The 23,714-nt window shown below is 46.2% G+C and overlaps 1 protein-coding gene across 3 annotated transcripts; it reads right to left on the bottom strand.

Moving 5' to 3' along the window:
• Window positions 1–1,438: 1,438 nt before the first annotated feature.
• On the bottom strand, window positions 1,439–10,728 carry BLOC1S1 (biogenesis of lysosomal organelles complex 1 subunit 1). Of its 3 annotated transcripts, none has more exons than XM_053288489.1 (5): window positions 10,502–10,727; window positions 9,472–9,544; window positions 4,336–4,468; window positions 2,491–2,531; window positions 1,439–1,952 (listed from the first exon to the last, which is right to left on the bottom strand). In XM_053288489.1, exons 1-5 carry the CDS (start codon window positions 10,560–10,562, stop codon window positions 1,799–1,801), a joined length of 462 nt encoding a protein of 153 aa, XP_053144464.1. In that variant the 5' UTR covers window positions 10,563–10,727; the 3' UTR covers window positions 1,439–1,798. The 3 variants fall into 3 exon arrangements, with proteins under 3 accessions (XP_053144464.1, XP_053144465.1, XP_053144466.1); XM_053288491.1 differs by having other exon boundaries at window positions 1,817–1,952; window positions 2,468–2,531; window positions 10,502–10,728; XM_053288490.1 differs by lacking the exon at window positions 2,491–2,531 and having other exon boundaries at window positions 10,502–10,715.
• Between the last annotated feature and the right edge of the window lie 12,986 nt (window positions 10,729–23,714).

The raw sequence follows: 23,714 nt of genomic DNA, 5'->3' as shown, positions 1-23,714 counted from the left end.
ATCAGCCCCCATTTGGAAAACAGGCACCCCATGTGCAGCTGTGCTAGGCGCCCAAACAGAAGGGAAGGGCAGGCCTGGCGGGGATCCTTGCAGACCGAAGAGACATGAGTGTGTGCATTTATAAGCAGGAATCCAATATGAACCATGAACACTACCCTCAAATGTTTGTTTGTAATTGAAAGTTCATCAGTAGAAACAGCAATATAAATACAGCTAATAAAGATGATCAGTACAATTGCCTTCCCAGGTATTCCCCTTCCCAGGGGGGATGGGATTTCTGATCTAGGAAGTGAAACGTGTGTGTGTATGCGCGCGTGCGTGCTTCCTTCTGTAGATCTCCTTAGTTGGAACCCTGAACTCCTTGGAGGAAGACTTGGATAATTAGATACCACCCACCTACTCTACCTAATGGGTAGGAGTAGGAATAGTGAGGGAGCGCATAGGAGGCCAGGAGGCCATTGCCAAACTCTGCCCTCAAGTCTTGTGATCTTCAGTATTCTCATCTATCCAGGTGGGCCGAAGAGGCATTCCCTCCTATCTGCATCCATAGTGGAAGAATATAGAAGTAGAATGTCTGCACAAACATCTGTAGGGAGACAGGGGATCTGCCAGCTACAACCTGTTTTAGGAAGGTTGTGCAATTCAGACTAAATATATGAAATAACATCTGGCAAAAGATACGAGTGGAATGAGATAGAGGGGGCTTCCTTGAACAAAGGGGTTTCCTGTGGCCATTTTAGTGTTCTGAATCCTGTGCAGTGGGGTTGGGCAAGTAGTGGAGAGGTTGGAACGGAAGGCTGAACCTTATTTTCTCTCATTTCGCAAACACATACTGCATGCTGAATCACCGTAGATTAGGACAAGCTAGCCTGAGAAGGGTTCCTTTGTTAAGGCTTGGAAAAGGACCTTCAGAAAGGGATTAAGAACTAAAGAGGATGAGGAGGCCAGTCAGGGAGGCATAACAGGCAATTGGCCAAAACCACACTGAAGGACTCTCAACTCCATGGGGTTTCCACAGCCCCAAACCAGACACCAGCACTGTTTGGATGAGCGAAGCTGGAATGCAATCCTGGCTTGTTAGGACCTCTGCTAACTGAACAGAAGAGGGACCTTTTAAAAGGTGGTGATTCTCTTTATTTAGCAGGTGGAGAGCAACTGGCCCTATCCATCCTCAGCACAGCATCCCTCCAGTGGCTGTTGCTGGTGTCTCTCTTACATTTCTCTTTTAGACTGTGAGCCCTTTGGGGACAGGGAGCCATTATATTTATTTTTATCTATGTAAACCGCTTTGGGACCTTTTGTTGAAAAGCAGTATATAAATATTTGTTGTACTCATATTAGGAAGGGGACTGGATTGATCTGCCTCCCCACTCCCAAAGGTGGGGCTGAGCAGTGCATAAGCTTTACTCACAACTGCATCTCTCACAAACACTTGCAATAGGTTTGAATCATCTCTTTATTCCTTTCCAGCTTCACAACAGAGAGCAACAAAAGCTGGTCTGGAAGGGGCATAGTCCACATCATCTTTCTCCTTTCCTTGTGGCATGCTGTTCTTTTCTCCTCCCAGTTAGTTTTTCATCCCTCAGAGCCAGATACCACTTGCAGTTGTTCAGCAGGAACAGAGGTCAAAGCCAGAAGCCCAGCAGCACCCCAGCAGAAGCTGGGAGGAGAGATCTCATTCAGCACTGCAAAGGCAGGCACTGAAGTTCAAAGAAGGCCTGGCAGGCCAGAAGCTTGCCATCACTTTACTGCCCCAAGCTGCCAATATGGAGTGAAAGAAGCGGTATCAGTTGTGTCACTAGGGACAGGAATCCAAGCTGTGCAGGTAGCAGCTTCCCATTTCAAGAGGTGGAGGGCTGAAGCTGTCCTTTGTAAACATACTCCAGGGCTGTGGCAATGGTCCGCATATCCATCTCAATGCTACGGGCCCAGTTTTCCACATCACCGATCTCCTGCTCAGAGAAAAGAAGGCATGATGAAAGCCCCGTCCCTTCATTCCTCCATTTTACATAACATCCCCAGTCGTCCTTCCTGTCGCTTAATGGGACCAGTGCAGTTATTAAGCAAACAGACTCGAGACTAAGTTGTCTCTCTGGCACTTAATAGTTCAGGTAGTTCATGTCCAGGAGGTGGTGCTCTCCAACTAGTTAATGTTAGCATTGCCTGTAGCCGGAAGTGGGGGAAAGTGCATTTGCATGATTGGAACCATACCAAGGAGTCTATATGATATTCAAGTTGGGTACCCCCCCCCCCCCCGCCGCTTTAAAAACAGTTGATATAAAAGTCCTCCAAGACTTTAATTAATGGCCACCTCTACCAGTCCCAATTGTACATTTCGGCAAATAGCTCTCCATCAAAACACAGGGGCTCTTGCTCTTCTCAGGTGGCTCAGTGCCTCCTAACAATCCCAGCTCGAGTGCTCCCCGCCCCTGTGCCACCTCCAGACAATAATTCCATGCTCTCTCGCCTGTAAGTTTACTGAATTTTTACCAGCACCCAGCTGACGCAACTTCAACTTCTTCGCAGCACCACTGTTCAGAGGAGCAAGAAAAAAGCCAGTACACCAAGAGCACATTATGTTTATGTCACTGACAATACTAAACCCCTGTAAACTAAGCAAAGAGGCACCTTTTTAAAGTAGTAATTCTCTTTATTTAGTAGGGGGAGAGCAACTGGCCCTATCTGTCCCCAGCACAGCATCCCTCCAGTGGCTGTTGCTGGTGTCTCTTTTATGTTTCTTTTTTAGACTGTGAGCCCTTTGGGGACAGGGAGCCTATATATTTGTAGCTATGCAAACCACTCTGGGAACTTGTGCTGCTAAGTGGGACATAAATATTCATCATGTACATACTTATACACATATATACGATGTGCGGGAGAAGAGGGCAAATACAGCCAGCCTTGGTAGAAGCAAGCAGACTAGCCTCATTGGGAATGGAAGAACTAGTTGGTATGGGCAGTTTCTGGCAGATTAAGCAAGTGGATATGTGTCCTTGCCTGGCGTTGGCTGTTGCCAGGAAGACAGCTGAACGGGGAAGAGGCTCTGGAGTAGTGCAGAGTGCTCTGTTCCAAACATTAAAGAGGGTACAAAAAAGACCCTCTGGTAGTAGTGTTGCCAACAGTCCCGTATTATACAGGAATTTCCATTTTAGAAACAAAAATTGCTTGTCCCTTATGGGAATGCTGGTTTCCCCTGTATTACTGGCAGACCCTCATCCCTCAATGCATCTGCATTGCACCCAGACTTCAGTCTGGGTGAAGTCCATATTATAATGTGAAATAAAATACAAAGTTCGTGAAAGAAGCCCCAATTGCTCTGCAAACTTGCAGGAGCAATGGACTGGGTTTATTTACATCTTGCTAATAGTTTACTTGTCAAAGGTAAATAGATTCACAGACTCCTGCTAACTGACTCGCCACTTAGGAAGAGGAAGCTGCCATATACCGAGTCAGACCCTTGGTCCATCTAGCTCAGTATTGTCTACCCAGACTGGCAGCGGCTTCTCCAAGGTTGCAGGCAGGAGTCTCTCTCAGCCCTTTCTTGGAGATGCCAGGGAGAGAACGTGGAGCCTTCTGCATGCAAGCATGCAGATACTCTTCCCAGAGTGGCTCCATCCCCTAGGGGGAATATCTTGCTGCTCACATGTAGTCTCCCATCCAAATGCAAACCAGGGAAGACCCAGTTTAGCAAAGGGGACAGTTCATGCTTGCTACCATAAGGCCAGTTCTCCTCTCCTTCTGGCTCTTCTCCCACTTCTGCCAGATAAAGCAGCCTTTCAATTAGGCATTGAGTGACAGCCATGACAAGATGGAGGCTTGGGGATGTTGGAGGGGTGGTGGGGAGAGAAAGAAAGCCTAGGGGAATTATCTTAGTTTATCACCCGACACTTGCTTCATGTCTAAGTGGGATGGTCTGTGTGAACAAGAAGCTACATGAAATTATGAGGCTTTTGTTGTTTTTACAAATGCATTGCTACTCATCCTTCTGATTATCCTGGGATGCAGAGAGAGCGTGCACACACACATGCATGCACATGAGGCTCTAACCTCTCCGGAAGCCACACCCTCTGATCACAACGGAGGTTACTCTTTGATGAGGGAAATAGCACTCTGCACATACTCAAAGCCTCGTTACTTCAGTTGTTCCTGCACAGAGCCCTGGAATACAGCTAGTCTTGTATACTCCCATAAATCCATGCCAGCACTTTATCTGTGTAAACCTATCAGTGGTGCCCTCCCACCCAAGTCCAACCACCACCTTTTAGGTTGATCTCGAGGCTGTTGTGCAAGTGTGCCTCCCCACCATCCCACTCTTCATGCAGGAATCCCACTGACCTTCAAAGCCTGGTTGAAGTTCTCGACCATTGTAATCCACTGGCCTGTCTGCTTGGCAAACTGAGCAGCCTGGATCTGCAATGTCTTCACCTCATGATCAAGCTTTCTTTGGTTCACATAGGCCTGTGCCACCCTAGAGTAGGAAGAAGAGTCAACAACAAATTGAAGCAAGCCGAGGAGGAACAGAAAACGTTTCCCTTCATCACCATATTTTCTGCTCAGCCCTCTCTGAATCAAGTAGCTTCCCAGCTTGGAACAAGCTAACCTTGAGGGCAAAGGCAAGCGCTGGGAGTCTGCAGCTGGGTAAGTTCCCAAGCCATAGTGGATTGAGTGGCTCAGCAACATCTGGGAATCATTATGCAATGTCAAGAACATCTGGATCCAATTACACTTGAGGAAAAGGTAGGGAAAGGGCTGGGCACGGTAAAGGGAGTGCACGATTTCCCTGACCAAAGAAGATGAAGGCACATGGGAGCTGAGGAAGGGGACTGATCAGTCACCAAAAAAACACAATAGGAAGTGGTCAGAGACAAGAGAGCCTTTGGATAGCCATGCTATTTCAAAAACTGGTTGCTGCCTTGGTTTGTGGGTGGGAGAGAGAGAGAGATGCCAAAGTAGTTCAGAGGATTTGGATTATTAGGTCAAATATATTTTAAAGCAGCAAGTTTCTAGGTTGCACAAAACTGTGCTTCAAGAAGCAAGCTACAGAATCTTTCTTGAAAGATAGTAATAGGCAACTCAAATGTTTGGCACTCAACTCTATCAGAACAACTGGTTTAGGATGTGACATTTTAACTAGCTTGTGTTCCACCTATGTTCAGTCAGCTGATGCATAAATGCCCTATTCTGTTTCAATAAGCTATCTGAGATACCAAGGCTTTTAGTCTCCCATCTGCTCTAGCAAATGGCAGCAGGGTGGGTGGGGAGAGGAAGAGGCAGATAAGTCAAAAGAAACAGAATGCAGAAGCCATGGTATCAGCATCATATTCCCTCTTATTCTAAGCCACTAGAAATCTGTTTCCTCCCGAGGTTGGACATAGGATTCAGCCTTCTAAAGTAACAGAAGTGGCCATCTTTACCACAAGCTCTTGACAAGCCAGATGGAGAGCAACTTGTACAACTAAATCAGACAGCTGTCTGCATCAATAATTCATGCCAAACCCTGGGTGTATGCTTGTAAAGTGTTTGAGTCTCCTGGCAGCCCTAGGTGTGCAAAGACAGCCCATTTTCAGCCTTATTCTTTAGTACTCATGGGGTTACCGTTATAGACATGGGGAGAATGTTATAGACCAGGGGTAGGCAGCCTTGGCTCTCCAGCAGTTACTGAACTAAAACTCCCATCATTCTCAGCCACAATAAACTGTGGCTGGAAATGATGGGAGTTGTAGTTCAGCAACATCTGGAGAGCTAAGATTGCCTGCTTCCATTATAGGCATTGGCTACTTCACTTTGATTCCTTCCATCATTCACACACATGCATGTGTGTCTAGGGTGGATACAGAGGGATCTGTGGGGGCAGAGATCAAATTACAAAATGGATTGGTCTGGACACATCCATTTAAGCTGAAAGTAGTAGCTTCAGGTTTTAACCCTATGTTGCTTTCCAACATCTGTGTCATTACAGAGCTAGCAGTGTTGATTGGTCAAAGCAGTCACATCAGCCACCCCTCAGGCCCTGGAAGTCATACAGTTGGGATCCAAATAACTTTCCATGGCAATTCTGATTTAAAATAGCAGGCGGGAAACAGGAAGATAAGCAGGATGCATCCTTTCTGCACAGAAGCCATGCCACTATTTCAGATTCATACACTGCCCCTGCTTATAGCCTGTTACGTCCCTTCCTCCAATCTATACCACATAACAAGTGAGACTTGCCAAGTTCTCTCTCCCATCACTCCTAACAATCACAATGGAGTCATAGAGCTGCTGAAAGCTGCTGTAGACCTGCGGAGGAGAAGAGTAAAGTGGCAGAGGCAAACTCCTCTGCCAGATGGCGCTAAGAATAGAGCAACTTCTACTTTCCAGGCAGCAGGACATAGAGGACAGAAATGGATGTACTCTGCAATAGGGAAGTCTTTCATATTTAAAATGTGAAATGGGCCACAAGTTCAAATCACCAAAAATGGGAATTAAGACTAGCATGTTTGACCTTGCCGATGTAAAGAGTTCTAGCCTTGGGACATTTTGTCGTCACATTTGTATTATTCTTGGCAAAACAAGAATTTGGCAAGGAAGTAACCCTTTGTGCCAGTACTGAGCTATAAATTATTCTAAAGATTTTTTTTAAAAAAAGAGATTCAGTTTCAAAGGACAAGCCTTCTGCTTTGTGGACCTTAACTCACCCATTCAAGATTTCTTCTGTAACAAAGAGGGCTAGAAATTTAAGTGTTCAAAGTAACCATTTTCACAAGGATATCATGTATTCTCAGGCCAAGGCAACTACTTCCTGGGGCAATACAGAGCTCTGGTTAAGGCACCAGCTGAAGGAATTGCCAAGGTAGATTAGCACAGGCAACCACCAGCACCAGGGAGCCATGGCACCTAGAAATGTAACTGTGACACCTAGACTAGGATATTCAGAGGGAGAGTTATTTAATAACATCTTTACTTGTCCCAGGAAGCTCTGTTTCTGTTCTAAGTGTAGTACTTGTAAAAGGGATAAAAAGAAGCCCATTTACCCCTTCACAATGTCCATCACTAAGAGGTCATTTGCATGACCATTCATGCTGGGGGTGGGGGAGGCTGGACACTACCTACCTTCCCACACATGATCGTTGCTGTTCCTGGGCCCTGCCACACTGCGTGCCCACACAACCAGTGTGAGAGCAATCCCAGAGTGCGGAGGGGGAAAGAAGGCTGCGTCCTCCTGTATCCCACAATGCACTGCACAAGGAAGGAAGGAGCAGCCTGGTGCATTGGGGGATTGCCCACTGCTGGGCCACTCCTTCTGCCTCACCCTACAGAAGATCGGGCTGCCAGCAACCCAAGCTTCCACACAACTGGGCGGTGAGATAGGAGAGTGTGCACGCTTTCTCCTACCTCACTTTTAGCATGGGTACAAGACCTGGGCTACCCCATGGAGTGCCATCCCGACGGTTCTCATAACCAGCCCAACCCGGGTATAGTAGTGCTAGCCCGGTTAGGGCTGGTCATGAGAACAGCCTTATAGTCTGGTAATTTTCTCAAGTGTCCATTGTCTGGCTCTGAAATTTTTGGGCTGGCTCCTAGAACCAAAGAAAATGTATCAAGGCCTGAATTAGCAGATACAAGTTCTATGACACAATCTTCAATATTAGCAGCTGCCAGCAGCTTCAAGATGTATCCAAGAGCCTCATTTAAGATGATGTAGAACTATTTTTGCCCTTTGTGTCTATATAAACAGTGCCTCCAATTTCTTTTGAACCCCAAATGAAAATTGCAAGGCCTATATGTGGTCCCATTCCTACAAAGCACACACCCAACTTAGAAATATCTAGTGTTCTGTTTGTGACCCAACAGCACCGGCCGGGATCCACAGCTATTTCCACAAGAACCACACACAGCCAGTTTTTGTTGCACTTTTCACTACTGTAGTTCCCTTAGCCAAAATACAATACAATAAATATTTAATACTGCTTTTCAACAAAAGTTTCCAAAGTGCTTTACACAGATAGAAATAAATAAATGGCTCCCTGTCCCAGAAAGGGCTTACAATCTGAGGAAAGAAAGAAAGAAAAAGAAACTTAAGACAGACACACACCAGCAACAGCCACTGGAAGGATGCTGTGCCAGTGATGAATAGGGCCAGTTGCTCTCCCCCTGATAAATAAAGATAATCACTACTTTAAAAAGGTGCCTCTTTGCTCAGTTAACAGGGAATAGTCAAGCTACTGTTAAAACTGAACAGTGGCATATGCTACTGCCTGTGGGAACTGCAGCAGTGAGAAATCAACAATTCTGACTGTTCTCCTTACAAGAGGAGCAAAAGCAGCACTTTGGCTTGCAGCCCATCTGCTACAATGATAGCATTAAGTTATATATGGGGGTGTGGCAGCCATCACATGGCGAACATGATCTAAGTTAACTTTTACTAGTGTCTACAATATGCAAGTTGGAAGCTCAGTGCCTTGTTCTTATGTCAGCTTATCTTGCGCTGTAAATTAAGAATTGCAGCTGCAAGTTGTTTGCATTGGGACAGTAGTAACAATGTAGGTTGAACTTGTGGGTCTAGGTATTTGGTCACAGGCAGAGTTGCCAGGGGTTGCGGCCATAGCTCAGCAGTACAGCATCTGCTTCACATGCAGAAGGACTCAGGTTCAGTCCCTGGCATCTCCAGGTAGGGCTGGAAAGGACTCCTGTCTGAAACCTTGGGAGAGCCTCTGCCAGGCAGTGTACCCGATACTGAGCTAGATGGACCATTGATCTGACTCAGTATAAGGCAGTTCCCCATGTTCTTAAGGGGTGCAGACTCCCAGAGAATTTAGTGAATAGCTCTGCACAAAGCAAGACTGAACCAGTAACCAAACAAGAAAGGGTGCCTTATATCCTACCTCCATGCTTGGCAAAACTCCCTATTCAAGTTCTGGAATTAAGATTATTTAACAGAACTTGGGCTCAGCCACATTAAGTATTAGGACATCCACAGACTCATTATGGACAGTAGGAAAGGACAGCCACGGAGCAGAGAGAAAGGTTCCCATGTACATCCCTCAGGGCACCTTGTTTTGTCATGTGGATTCTAGACCCAAAGAAGGCCAGCTTTGGTACAGAGTAACCAGTACTCACAGCTATAATACTATCCAGTATTTATATACAGTATCACTGTAGAGTATTTAGATGTGCTTGTACATTAGCAGTTCTTACAAGAGCCTCATAAGATAGGTCAGTATTCCTAGATTGGAAATGGACAGCTGAAGCAGAGAGACTTGTTTAAGGTCACCTAAAGAGTTAACAGTGAAGGCAAAAGACTGGGGTTGCGGGGGGGGGGGAGATCAGCAGTTTACACTCTCAACAGCTTACTACTCTACATTGGTTCTCAGCATCTGTCCTTTGACAGGGAACAATTTGGGCAACGACCCGAAGCCATGCTGGGACATGGCATCCATGCACATAATTACCACTAAAGCCTTGTGTGTGAAGCCACCACTCCCCACTTACCCTACATTCAAGTGATCAACCAGGGCTTCAGTTAAGCAAGTAGCTGCAGCAATGGCCTCTCGCCGCCGCCGTTCTAGAGAGGAAGACAGAAACCTCCTTAGAATCAGTATGATCTTGAGAGTCATAATATTTGTGAGGAGGACACAAAGTAAGAATGCATCCCCACAAGCACTCTTGGTATGTTTCATTTCACTTTTGTTGCTGCCTGTCCTAGAACTAGTCTTCACACATATATGTGCTTCCTCCTCTAGATTGGCAGATGGACATGCACAAGTCCTGTGGCACTCAAAAGGCAGTTAGTTTGAGAATAATACTATATGTCTTTGATGGCATCTATTAAAGCTTTTGGCACAAGATATCCATTATAATGTAGCATCATTTTTCACAGCCCCCATCAATGTATGGTGTTTTCTCAAAACAGACCACACACACATATTATTATTATTATTATTATCAACATTTTATATCCAAGGAGCCCAGAGTACTACATACTCAGTACTCATAGCCCAGTACTACATATTAAAGTTTATCCCCACAACAACCCTGTGACGTAGGTTAGGCTGAGAGAGAAGTGACTGGCCCAGAGTCACCCAGCAAGTCTCATGGCTGAATGGGGATTTGAACTCAGGTCTCCCCAGTCCTAGTCCAGCACTCTAGCCACTACACCACACATGGGGGTGGGGAATGTAAACAGTAAATACCAGATATACAGCCTGGGATATTACTTCACAAAACTCAAATGCATACAACTTGAGGCAGGCAATTAGAAACAGGGGGCCCCACTAAGCTAAATCAGAGGAGCCGAAGGCTTCAACTCCTTTATATCATGCCCGACATCAGTGGGCTGGTGCAGCCCCTCCTTCCTTCCCCCATCCCTGGCTCTCTGGACCAATAGGAGGGCGGTTGTTATGGTGATGCTTGGAGCACGGCCCGCAACCCTCCGAGATAGACTCCTTCCTTCCACCTTTCTCAAAGCTGGTCATTAAGCCACTCGAGGACGAGGCTTCAGAGGACTCCCTAGGCCGCTCACCTTGCAGCTCCTTCCTTTCGCTCTGCTTCGTCTGGTGCTCCTTCAGCAGGCGGGAAAGCATAGCTAGGACTGCCTCAAGGCGACGGGCCGGCCAGCACCAGGGCTGTTGAAGACCAACCTTTCTCGCTTCCTCCTGTCATGTGACTCTCCAGCAAGGTCACATGACTCCCTAGCCTTCCTTCTCGCGTGCCCCGCCCCCCCGTTCCTATATCAGGCGAATGGCGGGGTGAGAGAGTCCGACGTGGAAACGTGCCCTACGTAGGCGTTAATATAAACTTCGGCCACACTCGTCACCTGCTCTTGCTCTTATAAAGCTCTGTTTTTAACAGCTGCAGTGCAGCCAAAAGACTAACCGGGGTAGTTGATTTCTTACCAAGAGAAGGCAAATGCTTCACCTGCTGAATTTATGCTATGTAGCTGGTTAGATAGCAACGCTATTCTGACAGTAGCACACTATATATCTCCTCCTCCCTCACCTCGTCAGTCTGTCATCCACACAGCAACTCTGTAATTCTAGTTTGTAACTGCTTTTGGAATACCTCCCTGTTCTTTAAAAACAAAAATTCTGAGGATTAATTTAGCAAAGTTAATAGGGTGCATCATAGAGCTTTGCAAGCCATCTACGTGTTTTGCTAACCCTGCACCCTTTTAAATTTTATCACAAGAATTTAAATTTAGTGTGTTTAATTTATTTTTCATGTTTCATATTCTGTTCTATAACTTTTCCTGATAATTATATTTCCATCATACACATTTGATTTTTTTTGGACACGAAGATTAATGTAGGCATCCTTTTTAAAATATTGGTATAGTTTTCATATGCCCACAGTCTAATGTTGTTGAATGTCAGGTTTCAGATGTTGCTAACATTGTGAAATCCCCTCTTGATTCCGCAGACATTGACAGATGTTTGAGTTCCACTAAGGACTCTGAAAGTAAATAACAAAAAGTACACACTGGAATGTTAAGGCCCATGAGAATATTTACAAAGTTCTTATTGAAAAGAGTATTACAACAGTTATTTCTGTCACCAGATCAATAGCCTCAATTACCTCCACAATTAAAGCTGCATTTTAAATATGGAAGTTCCATATTTTATTCTTTGCTTTTGATATTTATCATTAGCGAATTCTAAATTAAGATACATCTGGCCATGTGTAGGACGTGACCATTTAGCCCTATCCTGTGGGATCTACACTGTAGCTCAAAAATTCAAATTAGAGTTACACCTGAAAATAAAGTGTATCCTCTGTCCAAAATTATGTTTGTTTGTTTATTTAATAAATTTGTATGCTGCCTACTGCCGGAGTCTCTAGGCAGTTTACAGCATAAAACAAACCAAGAATTTAACAGAAAACATAAAACCAGATTAAAATATCCATAAAAACACCAACTAACTCAAAAGCTTGGCTGAATAGAAGTGTCTTCAGTTGTTTCCTAAAAGTCAACAGGGATGGAGCAGTTCTAATCTCAGCAGGAAGTGAATTCCATAGTCCCGGGGCAACCACAGAGAAGGCATGCCTTTAAGTCACCACCAGATGATCTGGTGGCATGGGCACCTATTTGACAAACAGGGACCAATTAGCTGACCCTGCACAGAGCATCTGTGCGGTCGTGCACAGAGCCTGTGGCATCCCCCCCAACTCTCTTGCTCGCTCTCACCGCCCCCACAACTCTCTCGCCACACCCCACAACTCTCGCCACCCCCGCAACTCTCTCACTCACGCTTGCCATCCCTCACAACTCTCTCGCTCACTCTCACCATCCCTCACAACTCTCTCGCTCGCTCTCGCCACCCCCACAACTCTCTCGCTCCCTCTCGCCATGCCCTACAACTCTCTCGCTCGCTCTTGCTGCCCCCGCAACTCTCTCGCTCGCTCTCACAACCCCCGCAACTCTCTCGCTCGCTCTCACCGCCCCCACAACTCTCTCGCTCGCTCTCGCCACCCCCGCAACCCTCGCTCGCTCTCGCCACCCCCGCAACCCTCGCTCGCTCTCACCGCCCCCGCAACCCTCGCTCGCTCTCACCGCCCCCGCAACCCTCGCTCGCTCTCACCGCCCCCGCAACCCTCTCGCTCACTCTCGCCACCCCCCGCAACCGTATTGCTCGCTCTCGCCACCCCCGCAACCCTCTCGCTCGCTCCCACCCCCCAACTCTGTCGTTCGCTCTTTCTCCCCACAACTCTCTCGCTCGCTCTCCCCACTGCCCCCCCTCTGCCCTCTGTCTTTCTATCTCTGTCTTGCAGTCCTTGCTTCCCCCTGCCACTGCCAGGGACTGTTGCAGCTCACCTGACAGCCTCTGACCTCCCTGCTCCCTTCCGCTTCACAGCTCAGCGCAGCCAACTGTCTACTGCCTGGAGCCCCCAGAGCCAACTGTTCAGCTTCCGAAGCCACCCCAGCCTCCGAGCTCCCTGCCGCTTCATGGTGCCCCTGAGCCAACTGTTGAACTGCTTACCAGCTGCTCCACAAAACTCCCTGCTGCTCCGAATTCTCTCCCCCTCTGTCAGCCAATCACCTCCTCCCCCTCTGTCAGCTAATCGCCTCCTTTCTGCCACATTTCCACGCATGGCCCATCTTGGAGAATTAATAATATAGATGTCCCTGGGCCCAGAGGGTCAGGGGCCCCCAAGCAGACCAAGCAGCGGCCCTGCTGCCACCGCTATTTGTGTTGGCTTCTAGGGGTGGGGAGTGAGCTGAGCAGCAGCGGCAGGCACTGTGGCTGGTTGGCTTCTCTGTTGGCCTCTCCGGCTGAAATGCACGCCTGCCGCCCTGGCCCCACTCCCGCTATTTTTGGGGGGTGAGCTGGACAGTGGCAGTGGGTGCTGTGGCCAGCCGGCTGGCTTCTCCACTGGCCTCTCCATCAGAACTGTGTGCCTGCATGCCTGTGACATCACAGGAATGCAACTCCATATAAAACTGCACAGGTGTGCAGTTCAGACAGAGAGGCTGAACTGAGAAGCCAGCCGGCTGGCCACAGCACCCGCTGCCACTGCCCAGCTCACCCCCTTACCCCACCAGGCCAACACAAATAGCGGTGGCAGGGCAGGGGCGCTGGCGGCAGGGCAGAGGTGCTGGCGGGGAGATTTGTTGCCCTGTCCCTTGCATCTGATGTCAGATGCCGGGGGCATGGCTTATGGGCTGGGGGCATGCATGCTTTGCGTGCGATGGGGAAGCCACCAAAGAAGATTTTGTCCCCTGGTGCACGGAGGTATTGCTATGCCCCTGGGCCTGGTGGCACTCTCAGACGAACCTCTCCTGAAGATCTTAATAGGCAGTGGGGTTCATAATGAAGAAGGTGTTCTTTAAAATACTGTGGGCCCAAGCCATTATGGGTTTTATAGGTAATAACCAGCACTTTGTATTTTCCCAGAAACCTATTGGTAGCCATTGTAGATCTTCTTGGATCAGAGGAATAGGGGTTCTACAGGATGTCTCAGAAACCAATCTGGCAGCAGCATTCTGCACCAATTGCAGCATCTAGACTACATAAAAAGACAGCCCCATGTAGAATGCATTGCAGTAGTCAAGCCTGGAGGTTACCAGCATGTGCACTGCTGTCTTAAGGTCACTCACTTCCAGGAAAGGGCATAGTTGGCGAACCAGCTGAAGCTGATAGAAAGCACTCCTGGCCACCACCTCCACCTGAGGTATCAGAGAGAGGGTTGGGTCCAGAAGTACTCCCAAACTGCGAACCTGTTCATTCTGGAGGAGTGTAACCCCACCCTGAACCAGCAGATCTATCCCATTTCCTGAACTGCGGCTTCCTACAGTGAGCACTTCCATCTTGTTTGGATTCAGTCCAGGGGCGTAGCTAGGGAAGAGGGGGCCCATGTTAATCTCTCTCTCTGGTGGCCCCCCAGAATGAGGGAGATAATGAAGAAAATAGGGAGGGGTGGAACTGGGGGCTCCTCAAGAGCTGGGGGCCCGTGTTCTTTGAACCCTTTCGCTCAATTATAGCTATGCCCCTGATTCAGTCTCAGTTTGTTATCCCTCATTCAGCCCATTACTGCCTCGAGGCAGGCATTTAGGGAAGTTATGCCATTGCCTGATGAAACTGACATGGAGAAGTAGATTTGGGTGTCATCAGAATACTGATAACAATCTGCACCAAATCCCCTGATCTCTCCCAGCAGTTTCATATAGATGTTAAAAAGCATTGGAGACAAAATGGAGCCCTGAGGGACTCCATACAAACACTCCCACTTCATAGAGCAGCAATCTCCAGCTAACACCTTCTGAAATCTGCCCTAGAGGTGCCCCCTACACCTAGTCCAGAAGGATACCATGGTCGATGGTATCAAAAGCCGCTGAGAGATCCAAAAGGACCAACAGAGTCACACTCCCTCTGTCAATTCCCCTTTGGAGATCATCTGTCAGGCCGACCAAAACAGTCTCCATCCCATTACCTGCCCAAAAGCCAGTTTGAAATGGGTCTAGATAATCTGTTTCATCCAATACTGCCTGAAGTTGAGAGGCCACCACCTTCTCAATCACTTTGGCCAACCACAGAAGATTGGAGACAGGCCTATAATTGCCTAACTCTGAGGGATCCAGTGTAGGCTTCTTTAAAAGAGGTCTAATAATTGCCTCCTTTAAACAAGGAGGCATTCTACCTTCACTCAGAGAAGCATTTATGATCTCAACCAGACCCTCTCCAACAATCTCCCTGCTTTATAATATAAGCCATGTCGGACAAGGGTAAAGAAGAGAGCAGGTGGTAGGACGCACAGTTCCAAGCAGCTTATTCACGACCTCAGGAGTCACAAACTGAAACTGATTCAATATAACCACACAAGAGGACTTACTCTGGATACCCCCACTAAAGACTCTGCATCAGCAATGGAATCCAGTTCAACTTGAATACAAGATATTTTGTCCACAAAACACTCATTAAAAATTTCACAGTGGCTAACTGATTAAAGGGGCCTATATAAATTCCTTCACCACCCTCGACAATTCCACTGGACGTGAAGCTGTGGACACAATATGCATAGCAAAGAATAGCTTCTTTGCCACACACTTTGCTCAGTGCTGAAATCTGTCAGATTTGAGCCAAGTCCTTCTCCACGCATTCTAGTCATCTGCCTAGCTGCTTCAGCTCCCGTAGTTCTTCCATATACCATGGAGCTAATTTAGTAGTGTTGGAAAGTTAAAGGACTTTGTGCTGTCTCTTGCCCCTAGTAAGTCAGAGGGCTAGAGGGTCAAGACATCTGTCATCACTTCTCCACTGCTCTGATGCTATCCCTTTGAAATGTAGATTGCTAATCTCAGGGATTCAACTTCCTTCCTCCTTCTCTCTCTTGCTACCTGGCCGTTTACCTTGCAACATGGCAAGTCTCTTGCCCTGCACCATATGTGCAGAGAAGATGGAGAATCCATCTGCATCCACTTAGATAGATAGATTAGAGATCCTAACTCCTCACTTTCCTATCTAGAATGGAGTTCCTTAATAAATGCCTTTTATATTGATTTGAAACTATGAATTGGCTCCAAGTTACTTTACTCTCAGCACACACGCATGCTTAAATCCGCTGTGTCGTGCCTCTGTGCACTCTGCTATATTGAGAAAGGGATTCTCTCACCACAGAGAATTTCCAACAAGTAGCAGGTCAGAGAGGCCGCTTAGGAGCAATCTCGAGTCCATCACCCTAGTGAGCTCATTATTCCAATTTTCCACCAGAGTGTCAACAAGATCACCAACAGAGCCAACATTAAAGCCCTCCAAGGTTTCTTGGAATCCTATTGGATCCAATAGCCTCCTCGGGCTGACCATTCTAATAGGTCCTGCACCCCTGCAGAGGTGACTAGTGGATGTAAATTGAACCTTCACCAGGTGGTGGTCCTTCCATGACAATGGGGAAATCATCAGCGTCCCCACCCATGGAACACCTCCCTGATCAGAGCAAAATACCAAATCAAACATGTGACCAGCAACATTTATTTTTATGTATTTATTTTTACATTTATATCTCGCTGTTCCTCCAAGGAGCCCAGAGCGGTGTACTACATACTTGAGTTTCTCTTTCACAACAACCCTGTGAAGTAGGTTAGGCTGAGAGAGAAGTGACTGGCCCAGAGTCACCCAGCTAATATCATGGCTGAATGGGGATTTGAACTCGGGTCTCCCCGGTCCTAGTCTAGCACTCTAACCATTACACCATGCTGGCTTTCAGCACAGGGCCATGTGCTGGCCCTGAGACCACTTAAGAACATAAGGACAGTCCTGCTGGATCAGGCCCAAGGCCCATCTAGTCCAGCATCCTGTTTCACACAGTGGCCCACCAGATGCCACTGGAAGCCTACAGGCAGGAGTTGAGGGCATGCCCTCTCTCCTGCTGTTACTCCCCTGCAACTGGTACTGAGAGGCATCATGCCTCTGATGCTGGAGGTGACCTATAGCCCTCCGACTAGTAGCCGTTGATAGACCTCTCCTCCATGCAGTTATACAAACCCCTCTTAAAGCCATCCGGATTGTTGGCTGTCACCACATCTTGTGGCAGAGAATTCCACTTTGGAAAGGCCCATAGTTGTCATGGCTGCTATGAACTCCCAAGCTGCTCCTAACAGTTCCAAAGTGAACACTGAAGTCACCCACCACCATCAACCTGGGCATCTGCACCAACTCTGCAACCAAATCTGACAGCTCAGTTAGGGATTCTGTTGGGCAGCGGGGTGATTGGTACACCAACAGAAGTCCCAATCTGTCCCTGGTTCTAAGACTCAAGTATACACACTCAATATAGGCAGGTGCTCTGACAGGGATCCTGTCAGGGGATATACTCTTCTTATAAACCACAGCCACTCCACATCCCCACCCACATCCTCTCACCTGTTCCACAACAGAGTATCCTGTAGGGAGAAGCTAGGATCAGACTGGGCCACTAGCCTCTCCCAACCAGGTCTCTGTAATGCATGCTGGTTTGGCTCCCTCATCCACAATCAGATCATGGATAATTTCTGGTTTATTTTGGACTGACCTGGCATTGCAAAGGAACAAGGTGAGATTCTGTGGGTAGTTGGCACTGCTCCCCAAGGTCAAAGATCTGACCGGGCAGTTGGAAGGGGAAACAGCTATTAAGCTTCTATTTTCCCTTCCCCTGTAATGGCCTGCTGACCTGCCAACGCTCTTTATCTTTCTGTGCCCCATCACCACTCAGGATCTTAGCCAGCCTCAAAGTCTGCCGGGGGTAGGGGGATCACAAAAGTCAGGGGTAAGTTTATATGGTCTTTTAAAAACAATTTGCAGCCTGAGGCAAATTTTGGGGGTGTCACTTAAATAGCTGCCCCCTGCTGAGGAGCCACACACCCTACTTCTCCATCTCTTAATAAGCTAAATAAGACACATCCCTCAGCGATGCATATGAAGCCTGTACTTACTATGGATTATAGGAAAGTGACTATGTTCTAAGTTCCTGCTCAGCTGAAATTAGGAAGGAAATTCACAAGCAACTTTTCTTTTAGATGCCATTTACTGATATTTTGCCATTTTCCTCAACCACAGATTGGAGGGATAATGAGCTAAAATCTGAAGGAGTTGGCTGCAATCTGAAAGTGCAGGGATAAACTTGGGCTTTAGTACGAAGAGAGCCAAAGAGCATTACTGTCATTAATAACTGTCTGCAGTGTCCTGCCATAGCATAGTCATGGAGTGAGCCGTTAGGATGAATCCTCAAAATATGACATGGCATCTGATCTCATTCAAGTGATTATGTGTGAATCAGAACTGGACCTGGATGATGAAAAAGAAATTGCTGATCTTGAGCATAAGGGAAATTGTGGGCTATGATGGCCATAGAGTGGGAGGCAAAGGATAACATAAAGAAGGTCAACAAAAAATGTCTAAGAAGAATGGGGTTAATTTGGCAGAAGAAGGGTCAATGGATATGCTGCTTTGAAATCTGCATGATCTTGATTAATCATGTGAGAATCTTGAGGAATTCACCTACATAGTTAGAAATGACTCAGTGATTTCAATGGAATTTACTTCCATGTACATTTCTTCGGGAGATGGTCATCCTAATATCGTCATATCACACACACACACACACACACACACACACCAACGTTCTCCACTTGCTCAGACTCTTGGGCATCATCTTCACTACCATTATTTTTATTTTCTCTATGAATTTGTTCCTTTTCTCTGGCTCTGTTCCCCACTGTATTCAATGCCAGTGTCTCCTTCCCATTTTCAAGAAACTTTCCCTTGAGACATCCTTTCCCTCTGATTACTATCCAATCTGCCTTATAAGGCCACTGTGTGAAACAGCATGCTGGACTAGATAGGCCTTGGGCCTGATCCAGCAGGGCTGTTCTTATGTTCTCTTTCATTGCCTTTCCATGTGTGGCAAAATAAGTGGGTAGCTTGTTCACCCAAGATCCAAAGGAAATAAGTGAAAGGTGCAAACAGTAGAGTTTGTTGACAAAACCCAACATGTTTCCAGCTAAAATATGTTATTCATTGGAGCATATTTAAAATTAAGGACATATTTACAAGGGTATTCTGTAATGTAATGAAATATAAATAATATGCAAATGTTTAGCAATCAGATTTTTATAGTCATCACAAAACTAAACAATTATAAATATTTATTATTATAAATATTTAAGCCACTTTCTAATCACTCTGTAGATACTTTAGTAACTTTAAAAAAAAGGAAACTTGCTGATCAAATGAGATACCAAGTTGAAGGCAGGTCAACAACTGTTGTCATCCACATGACAACAGGGTGGGAGTTCCAGAAGGCAGAGTAAGTTTGGAAAAGGGCTTGAATTCAAACAGTTTGAGAAATGCTGTCAGGCTGTACTGTCACTTCTTCTCTGTGATTGTCTTTGTTTTACTGTTTTCACTGGAGGCCAATCATAGCTCAAATCCACGAAGCTGTAAGTTTCTGTGAGGTGTCACAAAACTCTTTGTTGTTTTTACTGCAACAGTCTAACATGGTTACCCCTCTGGAAATTCTTGCCTCTGTAATTATGCTCCAGGCAAGGTGATCATTAGACTCACATAAAAGCATTAAGACATTGTTGCCAGACAGAAGAATGGGTGAGTGAACCATTGTTCATTTTTTCTAACAGAGATAGGACAAGGAACAACGGTTTTAAATGTAAAGAGTGGGTTGAGGTTAAACATTCTGACTGGACTTCTTAGTGGTATAAACATAGAAACAATGAGACAGGCTGCTTAGGAAGTTTGAAAGTGTTCTTGAAGGTGGTCGAGAGAAGGTTGAAGAAACATCTGTTGGGAAAGCTTTAGTTCTCTAGAATGTCCTCTGCCTCAAGACAAGGGGCTGAACTAACTAAACCACTCAATCCCTTTCAACTTTTTTTGGACAATGTAACAGCTTCTGGTTAAATGCTGTTATATTTTCAGCCTTTACTATATGTCCGCTCCATGCTTGCCCAGCCTTTCTGATGTTAGCTATAGAAATTTGTCAGGGGTGTGCATCATCTAGCAATCAAATGGGTGGGAAGTCAATTCAGTCTCTTGTACCATTCCTAAGAGGTGGAGAGGTACTGTATCACACACTCTATCTTTCACTCTCTGTTGCAATGTTGAAGATGACTTTTGTTGTTTCCCCTGTCCTTCTGCCATAGACTCTAGCTCTCAAAATGGCAGTCAGAGTACAAAGGGAGCAACTACAGCTGAATGGGAATATTGATGGATTGATTAAGTGCCGTCAAGTCGGTGTCGACTCTTAGCGACCACATAGATAGATTCTCTCCAGGATGATCTGTCTTCAGCTTGGCCTTTAAGGTCTCTCAGTGATGCATTCATTGCTGTTGTAATCAAGTCCATCCACCTTGCTGCTGGTTGTCCTCTTCTTCTCTTTCTTTCAACTTTCCCCAGCATTATGGACTTTTCAAGGGAGCTGGGTCTTTGCATAATGTGTCCAAAGTATGATATTTTGAGCCTGGTCATTTGTGCCTCCAGTCAACATTCTGGATTGATTTGTTCTATGATCCATTGTTTGTTTTCCTGGCTGCCCATGGTATCCTCAAGAGTCTTCTTCAGCACCAAAGTTCAAAAGCGTCAATGCTTTTTCTATCTTGCTTCTTCAAAGGTTAGAGTGGGAAGATACCCACACATTTATAGTTTTGAGTGATCTTTGCTTGCAGGAAGATAGGAAATAAGAGCTGGGAGAAGGCAAGAGCACAAGAAATAGACAAGAACATGTTGCTGGTAAGTTCTGGGGGGAGCTGAAGGGAAGAGGTCAACAGTACTGAAACTCAGATAGGGCTGGGGTTGGGGGGAATCAAATAGTCAGTTAACGGGAGGACAACTGATTCACAAACTTTGCAAGCACAGAGTTCTTGCATGACTAAAAGTGTGTTGTAAGGCTAGGTTGCAAATGATTCCAGTATCATTTGATGAACATATGGGAAGGGTGCCATGGTATGCTAAGAGCTTGGTCTCTCTAGAAGAAGGAATCTCTCTCCCCGGTATATTTGAATTCCAACTTATCCACTGTTTACTCTTTTGTTGTCTGTATTGCAATGGCTGGAAGCTCCTCTGTGGAATAGCTAAAGAAGGATTTTGACCCTTAATGGAATTATTTTGGGTGTAGTTCTCTGGACTGTTCCTCTGTGTCTTTGCTCTGCCCACTACATTTGCTTGGAAATGGAAACCGGTGAACTCAGCTTCCTCTGCACCCATTTCTTCCACATGTGTTACTAGCCCTACCTACTGTAACTTGGAATAGGCAGGGAATGATCATATCCCACAGGCTGCTCTGAAATTCCAAAAGAACAAATTCAGGGTTGGCTGCTGTTTTGGCTGTCAAACTCCCTCACTGTAATCTGTTGACGGTTGATCAGATAGCTTGGCTGCCTCTCAAAAACCAACGTGATAGGAAGTTGAGTTTTCTAGATTTTGTCAACCGGGAAAGGACTTGGGAAGTTGGGAGCTAACTGAATCTTCTAAAGAATAAATTATTCTCACGTGTCAGATTCTACTCCTAAACTAGCATTTCCTCCCTGCTTCATCTTAGTTGTTAGGGAAGGCTGCTGCTGCTGTGTGTGTATGTGTGTGTGTAAGAGAGAGCGAGAGTGAAAGAGAGAGAGAGCTCGCCTCATCCTAATTTGGAAGTTAGTAGACACTTGTATTCCAAAGAAAATCCACTTACAGTGTAACAAAATCATAAAGAAAGAAAAACTGTATCCATTCCAAGAGGGATAGACACACTTGCTCTCATCTGGAGGTAATAAGAATAACTACAATTTATACAATGCTCCCTCCCCCTCCCCCGCACCCCACCACCGCCTTCAAAAGGGGGCCAGCTAGAGGGCAATCCCCTTACTCACCAGCATGCGGTGCCCTCTAATAATACCAAACATGGCAATTTTGTTTGAGTGCACAGTATGTCTTTATAAAAAGTATAAGAGATGGATGATAAGGGCATAGATATGAGTTTGGAGAATGATTACCTTAAGAGTTGACAGCGACAGAGCGTAAATCTCTTTTATTGAGTACTAGGCATTTTAACCCTGTAGGATAAATTCAGAACAGAACAGAATGAGCAGAATATGGACCTGCATTTTCAAGCCAAGCCCAATTCAACCAGAGGCTGATCCAAGAGGCAAAACCAATTGCACTGGGGTCAAAATAACTGTTTAGGAGTGTACCTGAATTTATCCTTCTTGGGAAACCATTTTGATGTAGACTGCTTAAGTAATGCCTAAACACTCTCTTATAAATGTCCAAAATTTTGCAATCTATAACAATTCCAACAATCACAATGTAAATCTATTGGTCATTGTGAGTCTATTTCCCGTGCACTGAGCACAGTACACTGGGGGATTCCCCCAAGGGACAGACACCTCAATGTCAGCACGAGCTGTAAGCAGCTTGCACTCACACACGATCCCGGAGTTGAACCAAGCATGGAGATTATTGCATGAGCAGCAAAACCAAGCACGAAGATGTGTTGCGGGGAGACCAGACTCTTTCAAAGGGTGCTGACGTTCTTGGTTCCCAGCAGTTGCGAGACCAGGAAGAATGCTGTTGGGAGACCCTTCTTGGAGCTTTGGTGGAACTGTCAGCCAGGCGGTAAAAGCCCTCCAGCTCGCACGTGTGTCTCAATGGCCAGGCACGCTCCAGAACAGGATCCATCTTCATTGCACAAGGAGAATCTCTTTGTGATTTAATCCTAGCTGGACAGTTCTTCTCATGAGGTTCGGCTGAGACCAAGCATGCTTGCACCCAGAGGAAGGGAACGGGGCCCCCTTCCCCTACCAACGTGTACCAAAAATATAGCATTTGTACCAAAAATCAAAGGCACAAATCCTAAGTAAACTCAACCTGTTCTTAGCAGTCTCATCCTATCTATCCATATATAAGTACTCATACATAGTATAGGGATGGTGGTCTAGGGGGAGGAAAAATTAAAAGTCCCTGGAGAAATGGGGAGGGGCATGTGTCTCATGGCATATCTGCCATGAGAATGGGTTAGTGTGGGTGTGTCACCAATGGCCATTGCCGGTAATAAACTCATTCTGTGGACACAGAAAAAGTAGAGGGAATGCTTGTGCAGTCTAAGTTTAACCAGTACAAATGGGAAGAGAGGTCCCAGTCCTCTCTTCCCAGGGAAGGGAAGAGGGGGACCAAAAGCTCCTCCTTCCCTACCTGCAGAAGACAGTGGTGTGAGCGGTGTGAGGAAAGGGTTAAAATGTCTTTGCAACACTGCCAAAAAGGCACAGTTGTGCTGAGTACACCTCTGCTAAAATTGCGGCCAAGGGTTGCAGCTTCACTGACACTTTATCAACAGTCCGGCGATGTGAGCAGAACTGAGCTTGCTGGGATGCAGCCTGAGAAGACTAGGAAGAGGGATCTTCTGCCCAGAAGTTGGAGGTTGTCGAATAGCGGTTAGTCAATCATCTGCAGCATGATTCTCGGCTTCTCAGATTAACCATAGCTTCGTCTACCTGAGGTTTCATGCTATATCCAAATGGGGCCTATATATCAAGCAACAAATGCAAAAGTGAATTCATCTTTATTGACTCAAGCATTCAACTAAGTAGGTAGTTTGGTCATCAAGGAAGGAAGGTTTTACCACAACTGAGGTGCAGATGTGTGGTAGAACATGTGCCTAAAAAAGTCATGTCATTTTGGTAATTCACATGCACCACTAGAGAGAGATTCTTAACATCATTTGTGTAAACATCCTAAAGCTGCAATCCTATGCAGGAATAAGATCCTATAGAAGACAGTGGA

This window comes from Hemicordylus capensis, chromosome 2 (assembly GCF_027244095.1).
Source record: "Hemicordylus capensis ecotype Gifberg chromosome 2, rHemCap1.1.pri, whole genome shotgun sequence".
Taxonomy (NCBI): domain Eukaryota; kingdom Metazoa; phylum Chordata; class Lepidosauria; order Squamata; family Cordylidae; genus Hemicordylus; species Hemicordylus capensis.
Note: the sequence above shows the minus strand (reverse complement) of the source record. Positions and strands in the feature narration are given on the sequence as shown.

What these genes read in the sequence shown, in the direction of transcription:
- BLOC1S1 (XM_053288489.1), bottom strand. Translation starts at nt 10,562, where the DNA reads ATGCTTTCCCGCCTGCTGAAGGAGCACCAGACGAAGCAGAGCGAAAGG. An exon ending in CGAAAGGAAGGAGCTGCAAG is followed by an intron (nt 9,545 to 10,501) that starts GTGAGCGGCCTA and finishes CTTCCTCTCTAG; the next exon opens with AACGGCGGCGGCGAGAGGCC. An exon ending in GTTGATCACTTGAATGTAGG is followed by an intron (nt 4,469 to 9,471) that starts GTAAGTGGGGAG and finishes TTCCTACTCTAG; the next exon opens with GGTGGCACAGGCCTATGTGA.